Source organism: Anomaloglossus baeobatrachus, chromosome 12 (genome assembly GCF_048569485.1).
Source record: "Anomaloglossus baeobatrachus isolate aAnoBae1 chromosome 12, aAnoBae1.hap1, whole genome shotgun sequence".
Taxonomy (NCBI): domain Eukaryota; kingdom Metazoa; phylum Chordata; class Amphibia; order Anura; family Aromobatidae; genus Anomaloglossus; species Anomaloglossus baeobatrachus.
Genome location: NC_134364.1, coordinates 100,659,666 through 100,684,952, shown reverse-complemented (window position 1 = coordinate 100,684,952; position 25,287 = coordinate 100,659,666). Strand labels below are relative to the sequence as shown.

At 42.9% G+C, this 25,287-nt stretch overlaps 1 protein-coding gene across 1 annotated transcript; it reads right to left on the bottom strand.

Moving 5' to 3' along the window:
- Positions 1 to 287: 287 nt before the first annotated feature.
- Positions 288 to 18,658, bottom strand: LOC142257895 (SLAM family member 5-like). Its single transcript, XM_075330176.1, has 5 exons — positions 18,587 to 18,658; positions 18,078 to 18,368; positions 9,259 to 9,507; positions 7,615 to 7,721; positions 288 to 631 (listed from the first exon to the last, which is right to left on the bottom strand). Exons 1-5 carry the CDS (start codon positions 18,630 to 18,632, stop codon positions 617 to 619), a joined length of 708 nt encoding a protein of 235 aa, XP_075186291.1. The 5' UTR covers positions 18,633 to 18,658; the 3' UTR covers positions 288 to 616.
- Positions 18,659 to 25,287: the final 6,629 nt, after the last annotated feature.

Here is a 25,287-nt window from a genome sequence, read left to right as displayed (position 1 = left end):
TGTAATATTAGCAAATACCTCCAATTAGAAATGTAGTAGAGTTCTCCTCATTCACTATGTCTCTTACCTCATGTTCAGGACATTGCAGGACCTTAGGTATCCATGGTTACAACGATGCATATAGTCACAGTTAGTTGCTTGTGGTTGTAGCTATGGCTACCTAAGGTCCTTCAATGTCCTGAACATGAGGTAAGAGACATAGTGAATGAGGAAAACTCTACTACATTTCTAATTGGAGGTATTGGCTAATTTTGTTATTATTACACCTCCTATATATTGGGATTGGATTTTGGAAATGGGAATAACCCTTTTAAGTGTTGTCTGTTACTTGTCAGGCTCTCATTAATGGACTCTTAAGTGCTGCATAAAGTAAAAAAACAAAAACTGGTTGCAATGGTCGCCTGATATTAGTTGACTGGCAGGGGAACAGTGACGGTCCAGCAGCATAGTGTAGATTGTTTTACATTGTACGGCATCCTACAAGGGTAGAAAACCCATCTGAGATGTAAAATACAGAACATATGAAAAGTGACAACAATGTACAATTCCCACTGGTGGGCGACAGCCATGGAGTCAAAAGGATTCATCCTGGTCCTGGCGGTTGGAGTATGAGATCCTAGGAGGGGACAGTCTGCAGCGGAACAGATAGACACTCAATCAGGAGAAGAGCCAAAACCAAACAGTTATCCTGTACCCCCAGTGTCAGCGTCATTATCCTGTACCCCCAGTGTCAGCGTCATTATCCTGTACCCCCAGTGTCAGCGTCATTATCCTGTACCCCCAGTGTCATTATCCTGTACCCCCAGTGTATTATCCTGTACCCCCAGTTTCATTCTTATACCACAGTGTCAGTGTCATTATCTTATACCCTCAGTGTCAGTGTCATTATCCTGTACCCCCAGTGTATTATCCTGTACCCCCAGTTTCATTCTTATACCACAGTGTCAGTGTCATTATCCTGTACCCCCAGTGTCAGTGTCATTATCCTGTACCCCCAGTGTCATTATCCCATTATCCTGTACCCCAGTGTCAGTGTCATTATCCTGTACCCCCAGTGTCAGTGTCATTATCCTGTACCCCCAGTGTCAGTGTCATTATCCTGTACCCCCAGTGTCAGTGTCATTATCCTGTGCTCCAGTGTGTGTCATTATCCTGTACCCCAGTGTCAGTGTCATTATCCTATACCCCCAGTGTCAGTGTCATTATCCTGTGCTCCAGTGTGTGTCATTATCCTGTACCCCCAGTGTCAGTGTCATTATCCTGTACCCCCAGTGTCATTATCCCATTATCCTGTGCTCCAGTGTGTGTCGTCATCCTGTACCCCCAGTGTCAGTGTCATTATCCTGTACCCCCAGTGTCAGTGTCATTATCCTGTACCCCCAGTGTCAGTGTCATTATCCTGTGCTCCAGTGTGTGTCATTATCCTGTACCCCCAGTGTCAGTGTCATTATCCTGTACCCCCAGTGTCAGTGTCATTATCCTGTACCCCCAGTGTCAGTGTCATTATCCTGTGCTCCAGTGTGTGTCATTATCCTGTACCCCCAATGTCAGGGTCATTCTGTTTACAACTACTATTGGTGATAACATATCTATGCAGTGATCACACCCTAGTGGTCACTATAGAAAAATGCTAATTTTTGTCCGAGTCCTCTCTCCCTGTCCTCCATAGCAGGGATGTGCTCAGCGTCTGGCTTGTACTCCACTGTACTTGGTGTTTTTTGGTCAGAAGAAAGATAAGTAGTTTTATAAATCAGATTTTGATGGGGTTGAGATCAGGGGCGTAACAACCACTGTAACAGCGATCACAACTGCAACTGGAGGGAACAGGGGACCCGCCGAGACCGAGCACCTGTTTCAGCTGGATGTGCATTCTAGGGTGTGCATCCCCTTAAAATACATTCAGCACAGAGACTCGTATCCCTACACTGTGATGTGCTGGCCGCCGATTAAGGCTATGAATATTCACTCCTCCCCATGCCCGTAATCCAGGGTGTGGGGAGCAGAGAATATGCCGGCAGCTGCCAACGCTGTAAGGGGGCACATAGTGATGTCATGCATTGCGCCGCTTACACGCTGCTCAGTAGTGAGTCGCCCACCACAGTGCTGCAGCGGTCGCCTCCAGGACACTGCGGGGACTTCTCTGTAGAGACCCTTCTGGCAACAGGTATGTCAGGTTCACTTTCATAGGACTCGTGACGCCACTCTCGGTTTTGCGGTCAGGGCGAGGGGCGACCGCCACTGCAGTTTAACGAGCGTCTGGGGCTGATGGTATCTGCAGTTAGATGGTGTGGCCTCCCGAGAGTGAGGCTGGCCCCAGGGGCTTGGATGTATGTGTGTGGAACAACAGGTTGCAGAAGAACTCAGTCTCAGTCCAGAAATGTCTTTCAACTGTTTACTCACTTTCTGGTGGTGTAGTGAGGTAACCCGGGCGATGCTATGATGAGGCAGGTGGAACCAGGTATCCTTCAGCCTGGTGTAGGGGTGACTGCTGGCTCGCCTTCCTAGCACTTCTTGTTTCAGACAACCCCTGACTTAAAGTAGCGTGAGATTCATCCAGGGAAGTCGCAGCTGCCTTTTCTCCCCTTTCTGACCCGTTTGCTGGCAGCGTGGACCAAGGAAAAGATGGCTCCAGGCTCGATCCTCCTTATGGGCCCCCTCGTTGCTGCTGATGCTCGGGCTCTGTGATGGTTGGTGTGAATCCTCTAGTCCCACCACCTGCAGGATTTAGCAGACCACTAAATGGATGTCTGGCTCTAGGGACCTGTGCCCCGTGCGTGCATCATTATCACTCCTCGTGCTCGACTCCTTACTGCTCTCTCTCTTCAGGTGTATTTAAGACTGACTGGGTGGTAATGTACTCCCCCGCCAGCAGCCACTACACGTGTAGGGTCTGACTAGTGTTTCGCTCTTCTGCGTCTGCACTTCAGACTCGGCTGCTCCACTCCTACTCCTTTGACTGCCACTGCAACAACCCCTTTCCAGCTTCACTACAGAACCACCACTAGCTGAGATGTGGAGCCACACCCCCTCCTGGGTCTGCCCAGGGGGGCCCCTGTGTGTGTGTGTGCGTGTGCGAGAGTGACCTGGTTACTATGTGTCTGTGCGTACACACCCTACTCAGCCTTTGGGATTACCTGTTTGTACTCACCCAGCATGGGTGCAGTACTCAGTGGTGCCTGACCAGGTCAGGGACGCCACAGTGGCCGCATGCCATCATCAGAGGAGGCCATCGGGGGAGCAGGGGGAAGGTAAGTATAATCATTTAATTTTTTTTTACTGTGTGCAGCTCCCAAGGTGTCACATATACCAGGATGGGGACATAAACCAGGCAGGATCAATTTATGGCGACATTTATACCAGGATGGAGCCTTTATGGAGACATGTCTCAGAGGAGACCTCATTTATATGTATAAATACATGTGTGGTCAATATAAACGACTGGCACATGACTTATTCCTTCCAAAGACAGTACTAAGGACCAGGGGGCACTCACTGCGAGTGGAAGAAAAGCGATTCCGGCAGCTAAATAGGAAAGGGTTCTTTACAGTTAGAGCAGTCAGACTGTGGAATGCCGACCACAAGAGGTAGTAATGGCAGATACTATAACAGCTTTTATATCAGGGCTGGATGATTTCCTCAGTGCACAACATTGTTGGTTATAAATGACTTAGTGACCAAATGTAGAATTGGTGGAGGAAGGGTGAACTAGATGGACCTAGGTCTTTTTTCAACCTAATTAACTATGTAACTATGTACGATGTATACCAAGATGGGGCCATTATGTGGACACGTATACCAGGATGGGGACATATACACTAGGATGGGACTGTGATGAGGGCATCTATACCAGGATGAGGACATATACCAGGACAGGTCCAGGATGTGGATATATACTAGGATGGGCAATGATGGAGACCTATATACCAGGATGAGCCATCATGGGGACATATATACTAGTATGGGGCCATATAAAACAGAATATAGCCATGATGAAGTCATACACCAGGGTGGGGGACATATTTACCAGGACGTTGCCCAGGATGGAGAACATTAGTGCAGAATTGGGGTCAGTATTGCACATTTACAGTGAAGGAAATAAGTATTTGATCCCTTGTTGATTTGGTAAGTGTCCCACTGAAACATGAACAGTCTATGATTTTAAGGGTAGGTTAATTTTAACAGCGAGAGAATATCCAAAATTAAAAAACAGTAAATCACATTGTATAAATTATATAAAATTATTTGTATTTTGCAGAGAGAAATAAGTATTTGATCCCCTACCAACCATTAATAGTTCTGGCTCCTACAGACACTTAGATGCTCCTAATCCCCTCGTTCCCTGCATTAGAAAAAGCTTTTGTTGATGTACTGGTCCTGAGGAAGAGGTTTTCACCTCGAAACGCGTAGACCTATGGAATAAAAAGTAAGTTAATCATCATCAATATTTCTACATCTTCATTTGGCTGATGCGCGGCGTTGACCCCTTCTCTACTCCATTTTGTATTGTCACCTGTATAAAAGACTCCTGTCCGCAGACTCCATTAATCAGTCAGACTCTAACCTCTACAACATGGGCAAGAGCAAAGAGCTTTGTAAGGATGTGAGGGACAAGATCATAGACCCGCACAAGGCTGGAATGGGCTACAAAACCATAAGTAAGACGCTGGGGGAGAAGGAGAAACTGCTGGTGCAATAGTAAGAAAATGGAAGAAATACAAAATGAGTGTCAATTGATATTGATCTGGGGCCCCATCCAAAATCTCACCTCATGGGGTATCCAGGATCATGAGGAAAGTGAGAGATCAGCCTAAATGTCGCGGGCGGAGGGGACGCACTTGCCACGCTCTGGTCCGGGGCTTCTGCTGCTGCTTGGTGGCTCGAGCGGTGGGCCGGACCCGGGGACTCGAGCAGCGCTCCTCATCCATGAGTGAAAATGGGATGGTTTGTTTGGGGAGATAGTTCGTGACGCCACCCATGGGTTGTGGTGACAAAGGGCACCACCGCTGCTGGTGACGGGGATCCCGGGAGCGATGGTAGGGAGCAGCTAGGATGTTGTCCCCTCCGTGGGTAAGGGTTGGTGATCCCGGGGCCCGATGGTGATATGGGGAGGCTGGATGGCTGGGATGCAGTGATGCAGGGGCAGCGCGGTGCCAGATGGCACTGGTGTACTCACTCAGATAGTCAATGACAGAGTCTCTGGTAAACCAAACTGCTGGATGGACGGGTCCCGCAGCCGGCTGCAGCGTTTGTGCACTCCCCAGACAGGGTGATGGCGGCTGTCTTTCCCTGCACCTTGTAGAATGTTCTGACTCCTGTGGTTGCCCACCGGTAGTCCGCTCCCCGGCGTATAGGTACCGGAGGAGCCCGTTTTGCCCGCAGGCTCTGGCCCTTGGATCTCTAGATTATGGCGGTGGCTGTATATCCTCTCGGTGTGGACTGTTGCCTTCTTTCGGGTCTTGGTTGTTGGGAAACCCCTGGGGATCCGGTCACACTCTGATTTGACCGTTGTCGGCGGCTCCAAGCGTAGTCGGGGTCCGATGGCCTTGCCTTTGTGCTTAGCTTCACTCCACTCCCCGGTTCGGTACCGGCGGGCCGCCGCCCGTCCCCGGTCCTACGGTTCTGCAGAGATCCACTAACTCCTGCAGACGTCCCCCACCGTCTGCCGACCTTGCTGTTTGTGTCTGGGCCCCTACCCAGACACCGACAGTTTTCTGCTGTCACCTTCACTACTCAACTCCTCACTCCAACTGAACTCAACTGCATTCAACTGTCTTTCTTTCCCGCCTCCAGGCCTGTGAACTCTTCGGTGCGTGGGGCCAACCGCCTGGCTCCGCCCCACCTGGTGTGGACATCAGACCCTGGAGGGAGGCAACAAGGGTTTTTGTTTGACTGGTGTTACTGCCCAGGGGATGGGGTGTGTAAGGTGTTATGTCTGTGACTACCTGGCTAGTCCAGGGTGTCACATAAACTACACAGCGGGAGCTTATTAATGATCTAAGCAAAGTCACACTGCTCAAAAAGGCCCATGTGCAGCCGGCACTCTGAAGAAGGCCCATGTGCAGCCGGCACTCTGAAGAAGGCCCATGTGCAGCCGGCCCATCTGAAGTTTGCCAATGAACACCTGGATGATTCTCAGAGTGGTTGGGAGATGGTGCTGTTATCAGATTTGACAAAAATTGAGCTCTTTGGCCTTAACTCAACTCACTGTGTTTGGAGGAAGAGAAATGCTGCCTATGACCCAAATAACTCGCTTCCCCACTGTCAAGCATGGAGGTGGAAACATTATGTTTTGGGAGTGTTTCTCTGCGAATGGCAAAATACTACTTCACTGCATCAATGGAACAATGGAAGGAGATATGTATCATAAAATCCTGAGTGACAACCTCCTTCCCTCCACTAGGACATTAAAATGGGTCGTGGTGGGGTCTTCCAGCACCACAATGACCCAAAACATACAGCCAAGGTAACAAAGGAGTGGCTTAAAAAGAAGCACATTAAGGTTATGGAGTGGCCTAGCCAGTCTCTAGAACACTTATGGAGGAGCTGAAGCTCCGAGTTGCCAAGCGACAGCTTCAAAATCTTAATGATTTAGAGATGATAAAATTCCTCCTGACATGTGCAAACCTCATCATCAACTACAAAAACGTCTGACTGCTGCACTCCCAACAAGGGTTTTGCCACCAAGTATTAAGTCTTGTTTGCCAGAGGGATCAAATACTTATTTCTCTCTGCAAAATGCAAACACATTTATAGAATTTATACAATGGGATGTTCTGGATTTTATTTTGGATATTCTATCTCTCATTGGTAAAATTAACCTAACCTTAAAATTATAGACTGATCATGTCTTTGTCAATGGGCAAACTTACAAAATCAGCAAGGGATCAAATATTTCCTTCACTGTAAGGGGGAAGGGGGCAACTCGTATATGTCTATACATCTGACCATTATAGTAGTTATATTCTTATACATAGGGGGCAGTATTATAGTAGTTATATTCTTTTACATAGGGGCAGTATTATAGCAGTTATATTCTTTTACATAGGGGCAGTATTATAGTAGTTATATTCTTTAACATAGGGGCAGTATTATAGTAGTTATATTCTTGTACATAGGGGCAGTATTATAGTACTTATATTCTTGTACATAGAGGCAGTATTATAGTAGTTATATTCTTGTACATAGGGGGCAGTATTATAGTAGTTATATTCTTGTACATAGGAGCAGTATTATAGTAGTTATATTCTTGTACATAGGGGCAGTATTATAGTAGTTATATTCTTGTACATAGGGGCAGTATTATAGTAGTTATATTCTTGTACATAGGGGCAGTATTATAGTAGTTATATTCTTGTACATAGGAGCAGTATTATAGTAGTTATATTCTTGTATATAGGGGCAGTATTATAGTAGTTATATTCTTGTACATAGGGGCAGTATTATAGCAGTTATATTCTTGTACATAGGGGTACAGTATTATAGTAGTTAGATTTTTGTATATAGGAGCAGTATTGTCCTTATATTATTGCTCATTGGTATTCTCTAAATACTAATCTTTTTTGTATGTCATAAATATGAGTCAGCGGAAATCTAAAAGAAGGAAGGATGACGTACCTCATTTCGACATTTCGACAGTTTTGTTTTAAATATAATAAAAATGACAACAATAATTCCAATAAATACACTAAGAAAAACAATTCCTCCAATCCAACGTCTGTTCCCTGAAATAAGAAAATATCTGAATTAATTCTGATTTCATTAATGCTTACCATGAATAACATGTAGAGTTTTCTAATTAGAGGAAGTGATTGAATGTCGTTATGACAAATTGTCACTTCACAATAATTTGTGGTTCAAAACAAATTCTCAATTGCTACTTTGAAGGGACTAATTTGCATTCTTGGAAATGTCATCCTTACTGCCCTATACCTTTTTATATGCAGTATTGTCTTTACCACTTCATTTACAGCTCTTTTTTAACAATTAGGGTTCACAACCTCGATTTTCCACCCTTGTGCACTCTGGGTACTAAATATGAAAACAGCTGTCAATTGTAGTTAACCTGTTTATTGACAGGTTTATTGGCTTATGTTCATTTCCTCTGTTGCTTCTCACCTTTTTTCATTATGGGTACTTTGTAAAAACACATTTTTCAGTTGTAATTAACATTTTTATTCATGGTTTCTAAGTACAGATTGATGTTTTTTTCCTATGACAATTTTCCACCTCTGAGCACTTAGGGTACTAAACACAACCACACCTTTCAATGGTAGTTAACCTGTTTGTTGATAGTTTCTAAACACATTGATGTTAGTTTCCTCTTTTGCTTCTCACCTTTATTCATTCAGGATACTAAGTAAAATCACATTGCTCTCCCTATAATGATTTTCCACCTCTGCGCACTCAGGGTACTAAATACAAATACACCTTTCAATTGTAGTTAACGTGTTTGTTGTCAGTTTCTAAATACCTTGATGTTCATTTCCTCCATTGCTTCCCACCTTTATCTAGTCAGGATACAGTAAAATCACATAGATGTTCTCTCCCTATAATGATTTTCCACCTCTGAGCACTCAAGGTACTAAATAGAAATACACCTTTCAATTGTTGTTAACCTGTTTGTTTAGTTTCTAAACAGATTGATATTTTTCTCCTCTGTTGCTTCTCACCTTTATTCATTCAGGATACTAAAAAAAATCACATTGACATTCTCTCTATAATGATTTTCTACGTCTGTGTACTGGGGGTACTAAATACAAATGCACCTTTCAATTGTAGTTAACCTGTTTGTTGATGAAATGTAAACACATACTGATGTTCACCCTTTTGTTACTTTTCACCTTGCTTCATTCAGGGTACGAAGTAAAAACACATTTTTCCTTTGTAATTAACCTTTTTATTGATGGTTTCTGAGTACAGTTTGATGTTCTCTCCCTATGATGATTTTCACCTCTCTGCATTTAGGGTACTAAATACTAACACACCTTTCAATATCTAAATACAGACTAATGTTTACTCGTATTTTGATTCTCACCTTTGTTCATTCTGGGTACTAAGTAAAAACACAGTTTTAATTAACCTGTCTCTCAATACTGATTGATGTTCTCCGCCTATGTTGATTTTCACCCTTGTGCACTCAGGGTACTAAATAGAAACACTTCTTTTAATTTTATTTAACCTGTTGGTTCCTTAACATAGTCTAATATTTTCTTGTAAAGAGATGTTTACCAATATAGTATACTGATTGAATTACTGTACCTTTTTTACAATAGTCCACTGGAGTGACAGATTTGGAGGGGTGACTGATAGGGTTTTGCGCTACACAGGTATAACGGGTCTCTGGACCTGGGTTTCTCACGTTCACAACATTACTGGTCACATTTAGACCACTGCTGGTCCAGGAGATGATCACGTCAAAGCCATTTGCTGTACAGGTCAAATTCAGATCGCACGGTTCATGACTGGAAACGTTATGTTCAATCTTGATATCTTCAACTGATAATTTTTCTGTAGATGTTGATAATGAACATGTCAGTAGAAATGATAGTAAAATTGTTAATAAACCTTCTGGGATGACTGCAGTGAATCAAAATATCAGACCCCTCTTCGTCATATCAGGAAGATGAGATATAAGATTCTGTTGCTGCAAACTTGCCAGGTGGTCTTCTAGGAGATCAATTAAAAAGGGCATATCACTTTCCATAAATGTCATTCTTTTTTACCTAGTAAAAATGCTGCTTTTCTCCTGATTCCGATGATGCTTTTCTTTTGTTTCTGCGCCTATCCATTCCTGAGATATGGACCCTTCTTCCCTGTGGGTAAATATATTCTTGTAAGTCAAGTGGGCATGTCAAAATGACCACACCCCCTTGGATAACAAGAATAGATTTACATACATGGAAGAGAAAGCCATATCTCAGGAATGGAGAGGCGCAGGAACAAAAGAAAAACATCGCCGGATTCAGGAGAAAAGCTGCTTTCTCACTAGGTAAAAACCAAATAGATATTTATAGAAAGTGCCAGGTCCTCCATAAACACCTTGAGATTTCCGGATAATCCTTAACAGTATGTAAGACGGTGGAGACTATTATTAGCCCAATTGTGTTATTGTGTGTTGGGGCATGATTGGAGTGCATTTTGATTCACTGCCATATTTTCATGGTGTTTAGTTGCGTTGCAATGGTGGAGTGTGGGTGGCATGAAGGGGAGTGGTCTCATATGTGCAAATGGGACCAGTCAGAAGGTTTGTGGTTGGAGATTCCTGACTGAAAACCAGTATAAGATAATTATGGGATCATCTGAGCCACTCGTCTGAAACTTTCCTCTTTGTCCTGGTCATTGAGTTGGGTTTCATGGAAAGTGAGGTTCTAGGAGATACTGGACCAGTGTGAATGTGGGCATATCTGTGTGGACTATCTAAAGTAGCTTCCATAGCCATCACCAAAGGGGTACATCTGGTAATCCGGGAGAAAAATGAGGCTCTGCGTTCAAAGAAGTCAAAAGGCCAAAGACAGGTGGGCACAGTGTAGAAATCAGTAGGAGACAATATGTTTGTGTAAGTGGGCAATGTGAGGGCAAAAGGCCAAGGAAGCAGTGGTAGTGACACACAAGGAACTATCTGGTTGCTCTTCTGGGTACTGGTAGGATGAGGCCCTGGAGTACAGTGAGAAGTGTTGTGGAGAGCAGGAGTATTGAGTGGTCTTCATGGTGGTGGCCTAAAGTGCAAAAAGAGGCCTGAAGTATTGTACTCTCATACCAGCCCACTAGTGAAATCAAAGATGAAATCACGAGAGAGAAGTGTGAGTTCCTCTGGTTTACATTATCTTATCTAGTAAGGACATTCGTATTAAGAATAAAAATCAGAAGCCTTTCTCGTGAGGCTCCGATCACGAGTTTTTTGATGGTTTTATCTTGTTCCTCATCTAAATTGACGAACATCACCACCATGGGTTTCCTGTAAAAAGTGCAAATTTTAACCCTCTGCTGCCTGCAGTTATACAAAAGTAATAGTTTCTGTATTAGAAAATTCACATGACGGCCCAGTCGTGGGCAAATACATTTTACCAGAAATTTTATACAGGAAGGTTACAGGAAACACCCAAGAGAGAACAATACTTGAGGGCAATGACTCTGTTATGGAGTTCTCCCTCCAGTATAAACACTATGTACATACAACCCTTAAAGGGGTTGTCCAGTTACACTTTTCTTTTATTGGTGTCGAGGATATGATTCTGTGGCCCTTACTACTATAAGTTTTGTCGGTTATTCTTCTCTTCTTGTTAGTGTAGCCTTCTTCACATATGACACATCACTACTGTTTTAAAAATGGGGGTGGTGATGCCTACAGTGAAGCATGGTGGTAGCTCATTAATGCATACTAAGAAGAATACATATATGAAGGATAAATTCCGTGCACCACTCCACACTTTGTGCTGACTTTGGTACAAATCTCCACATTGTTGTAAAGCTGCAGTGAGTTCAAAAGAGGCGAAAGCACCAAAGTTTCTCCTCCCAAAAAACTTTATTGACCCCAGCATACATATCAGAAAAATAGAGCCTTTTTTAATCTGTATATACCCTTTAAATAGCTTGATAAAGGCCATGTGTGGCCAAAATGTTGTGCATTTTCTGATGTGTATGCTGGGGTTAGTAAAGTGTTTTTTTTGTTTTTAGTACAAACTTCGATGCCTTGGACTTTTTTTCTTTGGAACTACCTACAATGAAGCATTTCGGTGGCATAATTACAGAAATTCTTGATGGTGGCTTGGGGGATGCTTATAGTGAAGGATGCTGACAGCTTATTGATGGTTATGGTGAAGAATAGCGGTGGTTCTGTGATGTTTTCAGCATTGTGGTGGCTTGGTGATACCTCCATTGAAGCACACTGAGAGCTTGTTAATGCCTATAATGAAGCATGGTGGTGGCTCGGTGATAACTACAGTAATGGGTGATGGTGCCTTGGTGGTGATCTGGGGCTATTTTGCGTCAAACATTTGTAAGAAAGCTGTATATGGTTAATATTGGACTTTCCGACAGGACAATAATCTCAAAGTCCACCAAGACTTGGTTTCAGAAGAAGACCTGTAGGATTCTGGAGTGGCCATCAGTCACCAGACTTAAAGGTGCTTGGCCTGGAAATGTGTGTTGGTTATATTGTGGTTTGCATTGTGTAATATGAGAGGTGCATTACTGTGAATAGTGAATGAGATGAGGGACACTCTCTATGGCTAGGACTGTATTGATATATCACTGATATGAAGACAAAGTATCTCTATCATAGTATAGCTGTCAATGTATGGAAGGTACAAAATATTTAGTGATGGCTTACAATTACTGTCACTATATGAGATAAGAATACCACTTGCAGTGTACAAAATTATAAGTGACAGAAGTTCTGTCGCTTATCCACGTTATGGAAATAAAAGCTTATAACCTGACTTTAAATTCATCCATTGGTTTTATAAATTACTCTTCAAAGTTGAAACGCTCCTAAATTTGGTTTAGGTTATGAAAATAAAGTTGCTGCAAAGCTGAAATATTGATCATTTAATGAACACAGGTCAGATTTTGGCAAGACAAACGTTTTGTCGCCTTGTCATATAATGCGCCCAATCCTAATTTACATCCTCACCTGTGCGCACTAAATCGGTTAATTAGTTGATGTGTATAAAAAGAAACCCAGCACCCCAGACCTTCACTTGAAATGCAACTTGACCTCTGACAACATGCCAAAAATCCACCCTGCGACCAAAGCCTTGATTATCAAGAGGCTGAAGACCAGATCCACTGCAGAGGTGGCTGGCACCTTTAATGTGTCTCAGTGTCAAGTACAAAGAATTAAAAAGAAGATTTGAAGAGACTGGAGTTGTTTTTGAAAAGCCCAGGTCCGGCAGACCCCACAAGACAACTGCTCAGGAGGAACGTTTGTTGGATAGAAAATCCAAAGCCAGCCCCTTTTCCACTGCAGCAGAGCTCCAACAGGCCTGGCCACCTCAAGTCCCTGTGTCAACTAGAACAGTTTGTAGGATTCTGTCTGGAAATGGCCTCCATGGTCGAATCAGTGCCCAGAAGCCAGCACTAAACAAAAGGCAATTAAAAAACCGTGTGGCATTTGCCAAGTCCCACAGCCTGCTAAACAGATGAACGCTGGAAAAGTGGCAGAAGGTGGATTTCTCTGATGAATCTTCAGTTGAATTACACCACAGCCGCCGCAAATACTGCAGGAGATCTACTGGAGCCTGTATGGATCCAGAAAACAGGTAAGTTTGGTGGTGGAAAGATCATGGTCTGGGGTTACATTCAGTATGGGGGTGTGCGAAACATTTGCAAGGTGGAAGGCAATATCAATAGCCTAAAATATCAAGAAGTATTAGCTACCTCTTACATTCCCAATCATAAAAGGGGTCACATTCTGCAGCAGGATGGTGCTCCATCTCATCTATCCATCTCTACTACAAAGTTCCTCCTTGCAAAGAAGATGAAGGTGCTCAAGGACTGGCCACCCAGTCACCAGACATCAACATCATTGAGCATGTTTGGGGTAGGATGAAAGAGGGAGCTTGGAAGACAAAACCAAAGCATCTAGATGAACTCTGGGAGGCAGGTAAGATGCATTCTTTGCTATTCCTGATGATGTCATCAATACATTGTATGAATCATTGTAGAACCACATGGATGCAGTCCTTCAAGCTCATGGAGGTCACACAAAATATTAAATATGGCTCTAATAGCACCACACCTTCATTCACCGATGTTATGCAACATATCTTTGTATTAGAAGTTAATTATTTGTTTGAATTTCACATTACTTTCTGTGGGCGACAAAACTTTTGTCTTACTAAAATCTGACCTTTCTGTGTTCATTAAATGATCAATATTTCAGCTTTGCAGCAACATTATTTTCATAACCTAAACCAAATTTGGGAGGGTTTCAGCTTTCAAAAGAGTAATTTATAAAACCAATGGACGAATTTAAAGTCAGGTTATAAGCTTTTATTTACATAACATGGCTAAGCGACAGAACTTCTGTCAGGGAGTGTACACTATGGCTGGCAGTATATGAGATGATGAGCACACTATGGCTTGCGTAGTATGAGATGATGAGCACACTATGGCTGGCAGTATATGAGATGATGAGCACACTATGGCTTGCGTAGTATGAGATGATGAACACATTATGGATGGCCGTGTATGAGATGATGAGCACACTATGGCTTGCACAGTATGAGATGATGAGCACACTGGCTTGCACAGTATGAGATGATGAGCACACTATGGCTTGCACAGTATGAGATGATGAGCACACTATGGCTGACATAGTATAAGATGATGAGTACACTATGGATGGCAGTGTATGAGATGATGAGCACACTATGGCTAGAACAGTATGAGATGATGAGCACACTATGGCTTGCACAGTATGAGATGATGAGCACACTATGGCTGACATAGTATAAGATGATGAGTACACTATGGATGGCAGTGTATGAGATGATGAGCACACTATGGCTGGAACAGTATGAGATGATGAGCACACTATGGCTTGCACAGTATGAGATGATGAGCACACTATGGCTGACATAGTATAAGATGATGAGTACACTATGACTGGCAGTGTGTGAGATGATGAGCATACTATGGCTGGAACAGTATGAGATGATGAGCATACTATGGCTGGAACAGTATGAGATGATGAGCATACTATGGCTGGAACAGTATGAGATGATGAGCATACTATGGCTTGCACAGTATGAGATGATGAGCACACTATGGCTGGAACAGTATGAGATGATGAGTACACTATAGCTGGCAGTGTATGAGATGATGAGCACACTATGGCTGGCAGTATAGGAGATGATGAGCACACTATGACTGCAGTGAATGAGATGATGAGCACACTATGGCTTGCACAGTATGAGATGATGAGCACACTATGGCTTGCACAGTATGAGATGATGAGCACACTATGACTGCAGTGTATGAGATGATGAGCACACTATGGCTTGCACAGTATGAGATGATGAGCACACTATGGCTTGCACAGTATGAGATGATGAGCACACTATGACTGCAGTGTATGAGATGATGAGCACACTATGGCTTGCACAGTATGAGATGATGAGCACACTATGGCTGTAAGTGTATGAGATGATGAGCACACTATGGCTTGCACAGTATGAGATGATGAGCACACTATGGCTGGCAGTGTATGAGATAAGCGTACTATGACTGGCACAGTAGAAGATGAGTACACTATGACTGCAGTGTATGAGATGATGAGCACACTGTGGCTTAGAGTAAGGAGGGAACCCTCTGAAACGCGTACTGTGTTACCATTACCTTGCCATGGGGCGTTTTTAATTTTTTGGAAGGATGTCTATCTTTTTAATGTTTGATAAATAAAGAATTCGTTTTATGGATTTGCCAGAACTGGATGCTGGATTGTTTCCATTCTACTATTGATCTCAGTGGGGCTCTAATGAATTGTCCGTGCATCGTTTGGCCATTATTGGATTTCCAGGTGGGTGAGCTGGTTTTTCTACTTGTTTGGTTTACTATGGCTGAAACAATATGAGATGATGAGCACACTATGGCTGGAACAGTATGAGATGATGAGCACACTATGGCTGTCAGTGTATGAGATGATGAGCACATTATGACTGGAACAGTATGAGATGATGAGTACACTATGGCTGTCAGTGTATGAGATGATGAGCACATTATGGCTGGAACAGTATGAGATGATGAGCACACTATGGCTGTCAGTGTATGAGATGATGAGCACACTATGGCTGTCAGTGTATGAGATGATGAGCACACTATGGCTGGAACAGTATGAGATGATGAGTACACTATGGCTGTCAGTGTATGAGATGATGAGCACATTATGGCTGGAACAGTATGAGATGATGAGCACATTATGGGTGGCAGTGTAGGAGATGATGAGAGCACTATGGCTGGAACAGTATGAGATGATGAGCACACTATGGCTGGCAGTGTATGAGATGATGAGCACACTATGGCTGGCAGTGTATGAGATGATGAGCACACTATGGCTGGAACAGTATGAGATGATGAGCACACTATGGCTGGTACAGTATGAGATGATGTGCCCACTATGACTGGCAGTGTATGAGATGATGAGTACACTATGGCTGGCAGTATAGGAGATGATGAGCACACTATGGCAGGCAGTGAATGAGCTGATGAGTACACTATGGCTGGCAGTATAAGAGATGCTGAGCACACTATGACTGGCAGTGTATGAGATGATGAGCACACTATTGCTGGCAGTATAGGAGATGATGAGCACACTATGGCTGGCAATGTATGACATGATGTGCCCACTATGGCTGGCAGTGTATGAGATGATGAGTACATTATGGCTGGAACAGTATGAGATGATGAGCACACTATGGCTGGCATAGTATAAAATGATGAGCACACTATGGTTGGCTGTGTATGAGATGATGAGCACACTATGGCTGGAACAGTATGAGATGATGAGAGCACTATGACTGGAAAAGTATGAGATGATGTGCCCACTATGACTGGCAGTATAGGAGATGATGAGCACACTATGACTGGCAGTGTGTGAGATGATGAGGATACTATGGCTGGAACAGTATGAGATGATGAGCACACTATGGCTGGAACAGTAGGAGATGATGAGCATACTATGGCTGGAACAGTATGAGATGATGAGCACACTATGGCTGGCATAGTATAAGATGATGAGTACACTATGACTGGCAGTGTATGAGATGATGAGCACACTATGGCTGGAACAGTATGAGATGATGAGTATACTATGGCTTGCACAGTATGAGATGATGAGCACACTATGGCTGACATAGTATAAGATGATGAGTACACTATGGATGGCAGTGTATGAGATGATGAGCACACTATGGCTAGAACAGTATGAGATGATGAGCACACTATGGCTTGCACAGTATGAGATGATGAGCACACTATGGCTGACATAGTATAAGATGATGAGTACACTATGGATGGCAGTGTATGAGATGATGAGCACACTATGGCTAGAACAGTATGAGATGATGAGCACACTATGGCTTGCACAGTATGAGATGATGAGCACACTATGGCTGACATAGTATAAGATGATGAGTACACTATGGATGGCAGTGTATGAGATGATGAGCACACTATGGCTGGAACAGTATGAGATGATGAGCACACTATGGCTGACACAGTATAAGATGATGAGTACACTATGACTGGCAGTGTGTGAGATGATGAGCATACTATGGCTGGAACAGTATGAGATGATGAGTATACTATGGCTTGCACAGTATGAGATGATGAGCACACTATGGCTGGAACAGTATGAGATGATGAGTACACTATAGCTGGCAGTGTATGAGATGATGAGCACACTATGGCTGGCAGTATAGGAGATGATGAGCACACTATGACTGGCAGTGTGTGAGATGATGAGCATACTATGGCTGGAACAGTATGAGATGATGAGCACACTATGACTGGCAATCTATGAGATGATGAGCACACTATGACTGACAATGTATGAGATGATGAGCACACTATGGCTGGAACAGTATGAGATGAGCACACTATGGCTGGCAATGTATGAGATGATGAGTGCACTATGGCTGGCAGTGTATGAGATGATGAGCATACTATGGCTGGAACAGTATGAGATGATGAGCACACTATGGCTGGCAATGTATGAGATGATGAGTGCACTATGGCTGGCAGTGTATGAGATGATGAGCATACTATGGCTGGAACAGTATGAGATGATGAGCACACTATGGCTGGCAATGTATGAGATGATGAGTGCACTATGACTGGCAGTGTATGAGATGATGAGTGCACTATGGCTGGCAGTGTATGAGATGATGAGCACACTATGGCTGACAGTGTAGGAGATGATGAGCACACTATGGCTGGCAGTGTATGAGATGATGAGTGCACTATGACTGTAATGTATGAGATCAGAATTCATTATGCCTGGCAACTTTTCTTAGGAAAGATGAAACGTTGATCAGCACATGGGTAACTGCTACAAGGGTTATGAGAAGATGACTTACGGTAGACTTGAAGCTGGTACTGCGCTTCACGCATTTCCCCGTTGCGGAGCTTTATACTGGCACCATACATCCCTTCGTCTTCCTGCTGGAGATGCATGATAATTAATGAGCCGTTCTGGTCACTCGCGAGCTTCCCCCGGTATGTTCTCGTTACATTGATGGGCTTTTGTGGTCCCGTTGCCGCGATGCGATTTTGATCATAAGTCCAGGTTATATCATCTACATTCTTCTCATGAACATTTAAAGTTACATTCTCGCGAAGCACCCCAACTACGGTGGTCGTCTCCATGTCTATAAAGGAGAGAGACACATTTAGTAGAATAGATGTGATACTGTGCAGTGTCAGTATATAAAAATGGATGAAGACAAGAGATGAATTAATACCAACACCCTAGTGGTGGCAGCTCCGGATGGCATCAGCTGGCACAGGCGTCCCTCCACCCCAGACCACGGCTCTACACATGACTGAGAAACTATCTGATAACATGAAGATGAAGCATAGAACTCACATCTGGCACAAAGTAGAATCAAGAAGAATAAAATCATCGTGGTCATCACCACCGCCCGACAATCACATACGGAGAGACGAGGCAGAAGGAGAAGGAAGTGAGCGTCTGAGAGCATCTGTGAGTCTGACACTCGCTATTTTTGTCTTTATGATGACTTCACTCATATCCCACCTACAGCAGCATCATCAACGTGACAGTACACTTTCCTAACTTCCTAAGTTTGTAACATACGGTAATATCGTTATAAATACCTAACACATACAGTTAGGTCCAGAAATATTTGGACAGTGACACAATTTTCGCGAGTTGGGCTCTGCATGCCACCACATTGGATTTGAAATGAAACCTCTACAACAGAATTCAAGTGCAGATTGTAACGTTTAATTTGAAGGTTTGATCAAAAATATCTGATAGAAATTGTAGGAATTGTCACATTTCTTTACAAACACTCCACATTTTAGGAGGTCAAAAGTAATTGGACAAATAAGCCAAACCCAAACAAAATATTTTTATTTTCAATATTTTGTTGCGAATCCTTTGGAGGCAATCACTGCCTTAAGTCTGGAACCCATGGACATCACCAAACGCTGGGTTTCCTCCTTCTTAATGCTTTGCCAGGCCTTTACAGCCGCAGCCTTCAGGTCTTGCTTGTTTGTGGGTCTTTCCGTCTTAAGTCTGGATTTGAGCAAGTGAAATGCATGCTCAATTGGGTTAAGATCTGGTGATTGACTTGGCCATTGCAGAAGGTTCCACTTTTTTGCACTCATGAACTCCTGGGTAGCTTTGGCTGTATACTTGGGGTCATTGTCCATCTGTACTATGAAGCGCCGTCCGATCAACTTTGTGGCATTTGGCTGAATCTGGGCTGAAAGTATATCCCGGTACACTTCAGAATTCATCCGGCTACTCTTGTCTGCTGTTATGTCATCAATAAACACAAGTGACCCAGTGCCATTGAAAGCCATGCATGCCCATGCCATCACGTTGCCTCCACCATGTTTTACAGAGGATGTGGTGTGCCTTGGATCATGTGCCGTTCCCTTTCTTCTCCAAACTTTTTTCTTCCCATCATTCTGGTACAGGTTGATCTTGGTCTCATCTATCCATAGAATACTTTTCCAGAACTGAGCTGGCTTCATGAGGTGTTTTTCAGCAAATTTAACTCTGGCCTGTCTATTTTTGGAATTGATGAATGGTTTGCATCTAGATGTGAACCCTTTGTATTTACTTTCATGGAGTCTTCTCTTTACTGTTGACTTAGAGACAGATACACCTACTTCACTGAGAGTGTTCTGGACTTCAGTTGATGTTGTGAACGGGTTCTTCTTCACCAAAGAAAGTATGCGGCGATCATCCACCACTGTTGTCATCCGTGGACGCCCAGGCCTTTTTGAGTTCCCAAGCTCACCAGTCAATTCCTTTTTTCTCAGAATGTACCCGACTGTTGATTTTGCTACTCCAAGCATGTCTACTATCTCTCTGATGGATTTTTTCTTTTTTTTCAGCCTCAGGATGTTCTGCTTCACCTTAATTGAGAGTTCCTTAGACCGCATGTTGTCTGGTCACAGCAACAGCTTCCAAATGCAAAACCACACACCTGTAATCAACCCCAGACCTTTTAACTACTTCATTGATTACAGGTTAACGAGGGAGATGCCTTCAGAGTTAATTGCAGCCCTTAGAGTCCCTTGTCCAATTACTTTTGGTCCCTTGAAAAAGAGGAGGCTATGCATTACAGAGCTATGATTCCTAAACCCTTTCTCCGATTTGGATGTGAAAACTCTCATATTGCAGCTGGGAGTGTGCACTTTCAGCCCATATTATATATATAATTGTATTTCTGAACTGTTTTTGTAAACAGCTAAAATAACAAAACTTGTGTCACTGTCCAAATATTTCTGGACCTAACTGTATATATGTATTATATACAGAGGATACCAATGATATACCAGCTGTACACACAGTTGAAACCTTTTTAGTTTTTTTCCGCTTTCCATAAAGACACATCTGCAGGTTTTTCCCTCCGCTCTCTATACAGACACATCTGCAGGTTTTTCCCTCCGCTCTCTATACAGACACATCTGCAGGTTTTCCTCTCCACTCTCTATACAGACACATCTGCAGGTTTTCCTCTCCACTCTCTATACAGACACATCTGTAGGTTTTTCCCTCCTCTCTATACAGACACATCTGCAGGGTTTCTCCTCTGCTCTCTATATAGACACATCTGCAGGGTTTCTCCTCTGCTCTTTTTATAGACACATCTGCAGGTTTTTCCCTCCGCTCTCTATATAGACACATATGCAGGTTTTTCTATCTGACATGAAATCAGAATAAATCTTTTCCGTTTTAAGTCAATTAGAAACCAAAATTATTTAAATTTGCCAAATGTCAGAATAATGAGAGAGAGAATGTATTAAGGCATTTTTATTACTTTCTGTAAAGTCAACAGTTTCCATACACTAAGAGCACTATGCCTTTAAACAATATGGGACAGCGCATATGATGATTTCATGTCTTTGCTTCTGATAGGTTTATTGGCAACATCTGTGTTAATTACAGACACACCTGTGTATGTATTATAATGCACACCTGAAACACACGGCTTCTTTGTGTAGGATCATGGGAAAGTCAAAAGAAATCAGCCAAGATCTCGGGAAGAGAATTGTGGACTTGGACAAGTCTGGTTCATCCTTGGGTGCAATTTCCAGATACCTGAAGGTGCCTCGTTCATCTGTACAAACAATTATATGCAAGTACAAACAAGATTGGAATGTCCAGCCATCACACTGCTCAGGAAGGAGATGGGTTCTGTGTACCAGAGATGAATGTGCACCTTGTGAAGATGCTGGCGGAAGCTGGTAAGATTGTGTCATTATCCACAGTGAAACGAGTACTATATCAACATGGGCTGAAAAGGCCACTCTGCCAGGAAGAAGCCATTACTCTTAAAGAAACAAAGAAACATAAAAAGCCAGATTAATGTTTGCAAATTCCCACAGGATCAAGAACAGGAACAAAGACCTTAAATTTTGTAGACGTCCTGTGGTCTGATGAAACTAAAATGGAACTGTTTGACCATAATGACCATCATTACGTTTGGAGGAAAAAGGGAGAAGCTTTGAAACTTAAGAACACCATCCCCACTGTGAAACACGGGGGCGGCAGCATCATGTTGTGGGGTTGTTTTGCTGTAGGAGGGACTGGTGCACTTCACAAAATAGATGGCATCATGAGGAAAGAAGATTGTGGCAATACTGAAGAACATCTCAAGACATCAGCCAGGAACTGAAAGCTTGGGCGGAAATGAGTCTTCCAAATGGACAATGACACAAAGCTACTGCCAAACTGGTTACAAAGTGGCTTAAGGAGAACAAAGTCAATGTTTTGGAGTGGCCATCACAAAACCCTGATCTCAATCCTATTGAAAATTTGTGGGCAAAATTGAAAAGGCAAATGCAACCACCACACAAGGCTCACTTACACCAGTTCTGTCAGGAGGAATGGGCCCAAATTCCTACCAACTATGGTGAGAAGCTTGTGGAAAGAGATCCAAAACGTTTCCCCCAAGTCACACACTGTAAGGGCAATGCTAACAATTACTAATGACATGGAGGAAACCTCACTGTGCAGAAAATAATAAAAATACCCGAAAAGATTTTCTCTCTCATTATTCTGGCATCTGGCAAATATCATTTTTGGTTCCTAATTGACCTAAAATTGGAAAGATTTTTTCTGATTTCATGTCAGATAGTGAGAAAAACCTGCAGATGTGTCTTTATAGAGAGTGGAGTGAAACCCCTGCAGATGTGCCTGCATAGAGAGTGAAGGGAAAAACCTGCAGATGTGTCTGTATAGAGAGCAGAGGGAAAAACCTGCATATATGTCTGTATAAAGAGTGGGGGGGGAACCTGCAGATGTGTCTTTATAGAAAGCGGAGGGAATAACTTGCAGATGTATCTTTATAGGGAGCGGAGGAAAAACCTACAGATGGGTCTGTATAGAGAGCGGAGTGAAAAACCTGCAGATGTGTCTTTATAGAGATTGGAGGGAAACCCCTGCAGATATGCCTGTATAGAGAGCGAAGGGAAAAACCTGCAGATGTGTCTGTATAGAAAGCAGAGGGAAAAACCTGCAGATGTGTCTGTATAGAGAGCGGAGTGAAAAACCTGCAGATGTGTCTGTATAGAAAGCAGAGGGAAAGCCCTGCAGATGTGTCTGTATAGAGAGCGGAGGCAAAAACCTGCAGATGTGTCTGTATAGAGAGCAGAGGGAAAAACCTGCAGATGTGTCTGTATAGAGAGCAGAGGGAAACCCCTACAGATGTGTCTGTATAGAGTGGAGGGAAAAACCTGCAGATGTGTCTGTATAGAGAGCAGAGGGAAACCCCTACAGATGTGTCTGTATAGAGAGTGGAGGGAAAAACCTGCAGATGTGTCTTTATAGAGAGTGGAGGGAAAAACCTGCAGATGTGTCTGTGTAGAGAGCCAAAGGAAAAACCTGCATATGTCTGTATAAAGAGTGGAGGGAAAAACTTGCAGATGTTTCTTTATAGGGAGCAGAGGAGAAACCTGCAGATGTGTCTTTATAGAAAGCAGAGGGAAAAACTTGCTTATGTGTCTTTATAGAGAGTAGAGGGAAAAACCTGCAGATATGTCTGTATAGAGACCAGAGGGAAAAACCTGTAGATGTCTCTTCACAGGGAGCGGAGATCAAACCTGCAGATGTGTCTTTATAGAGAGCGGAGGAAAAACCTTCACAGGTGTTCTTATAGAGAGCGGAGGGAAAAACCTGCAGATGTGTCTTTATAGTGAGCAGAGGAAAAACCTGCAGATGTGTCTTTATAGGGAGCGGAGGGAAACTAAGGGTTTCAACTGTATGAGGGCTTGTTTTATTGAGTGAGAAGTTGTACTTTTCAATGACATCATTCATTCTACCACATTGTGAACTGGAAAACGAGGAAAAATGGCAAATACGGTAAAATTATGAAAAAACGCAATTGTAACAGTTTTTCAAAACATTTTTGGAGGATGTTTTGCCATTTTCTAAGACTACGAACATTTTAATTTTTCTATTGATAGAGCTGTGTGTAGGCTTATTTTTTTGCGGAGCCAGCTAACCTTTTTATTGATGCCACTTTGGTATTGATATGATATTTTGATTGTATTTTGGGGGTATTGCAGCAACCCCAAAAAATTTAGTTTTGGCGTTTTTGACTTTTTTTGTTTTATGCTGTTTTCCGATTGGGTAATTTATATTTAAATTTTGATAGATTGGACTTTTCTGAGTACGACGATGCCACAAATGTGTATTTTTTTATTTTTATGTTTAACTGAGGGGTTTTTGTTTTTTTTAATTTGGGCAAAGCATAGGGACTTTTCTTATGTCCTGAGTATTTTCTATCTCCCAACTTTTAGTTCTCAGTTTCTCAGAAATGTTAAAAGAAGAATGAATTTGTTTCAGTTCCTTCTCTGATTTTGTCTGATCATTTTTAAAAACTGCATCTGAGTCTAAAATGTTGGGCTCGCCCTAGGATGAGTAATATGGGGCTAAAGTGAGACGGCGTAAAAAAAATAAATCCTGGGGTTCAGTGAGAGGATGTGATGTAATTATTGCCCAAAAAGTCTGTTGTGTAAAAATAATGTCACTATAAGTACTAATAAAAAAATACTGCCATGCACTCTGAAACACAAATAAATATATGTTCAGCTCACCACTCTAGAGCAGGTATCTCCAGCCTCTGGTCCGGTGCAAGGAACAAGTGGTTTGGCTTCCACAGCCATCAGTACCATCAAGAGGAACAAGGGAGGAGAGAATCCAGCACCGATGTAGGAAAAATATTTTCTTTATTCAAAATTCATAAAATGAAAATCTGACCACGTGCAGAGTATAAATACGCTTAACGCGTTTCGGAGAAGAACAGACTCCTTATTCATACGCAATATAATCAGAATGAATAGCCACGGTGATATATATACCTATACGCCCCTCATCTGAGCTGGATCTATATACATAATCCACAAAATAGGGCTTACTTTATATACAACAAAAACAATACATTACAAGAGTAATAAAAATACAAACATGCAGGAAAATAAAAACAATGTTAGATAAACCACATTTTCATTATAATATATACGTAATAGATCATAGCATTGATTTAATTCCACTGAATAACATGCATACGGCTTAGAGGTCCAAACTGCTTGCTTTAAGGCAGATTTCTACCAGTCCCCCTCTCCAGAAGGTCCATTAACCCTCTCCATACCTTGGTAATTATAAGAAAAGCACAAATCCCCCATTAAATAAAATCTTACAATTATGTGATCTTAAGCCCGCTTTACATGCTGCAATGTATCTTACAATATGTCGGCGGGGTCACGTCGTAAGTGACGCACATCCGGCATCGTAAGGTACATCGCAGTGTGTGACACCCCGGTAACGATGAACAGATCTTACCTGCGTCCTGCGGCTCCCGGCCCACAATGCGGAAGGAGGAGGTGGGCGGGATGTTTACGTCCCGCTCAGTTCTGCCCCTCCGCTTCTATTGGCCGGCTGCCGCGTGACATCAATGTGACGCCGAACGTCCCTCCCACTCCAGGAAGTGGACGTTCGCCGCCCACAGCGAGGTCATATGGAAGGTAAGTACGTGTGACGGGGGTTACTCGTATGTGCGGCACATTCAACAAATTGAACGTGCC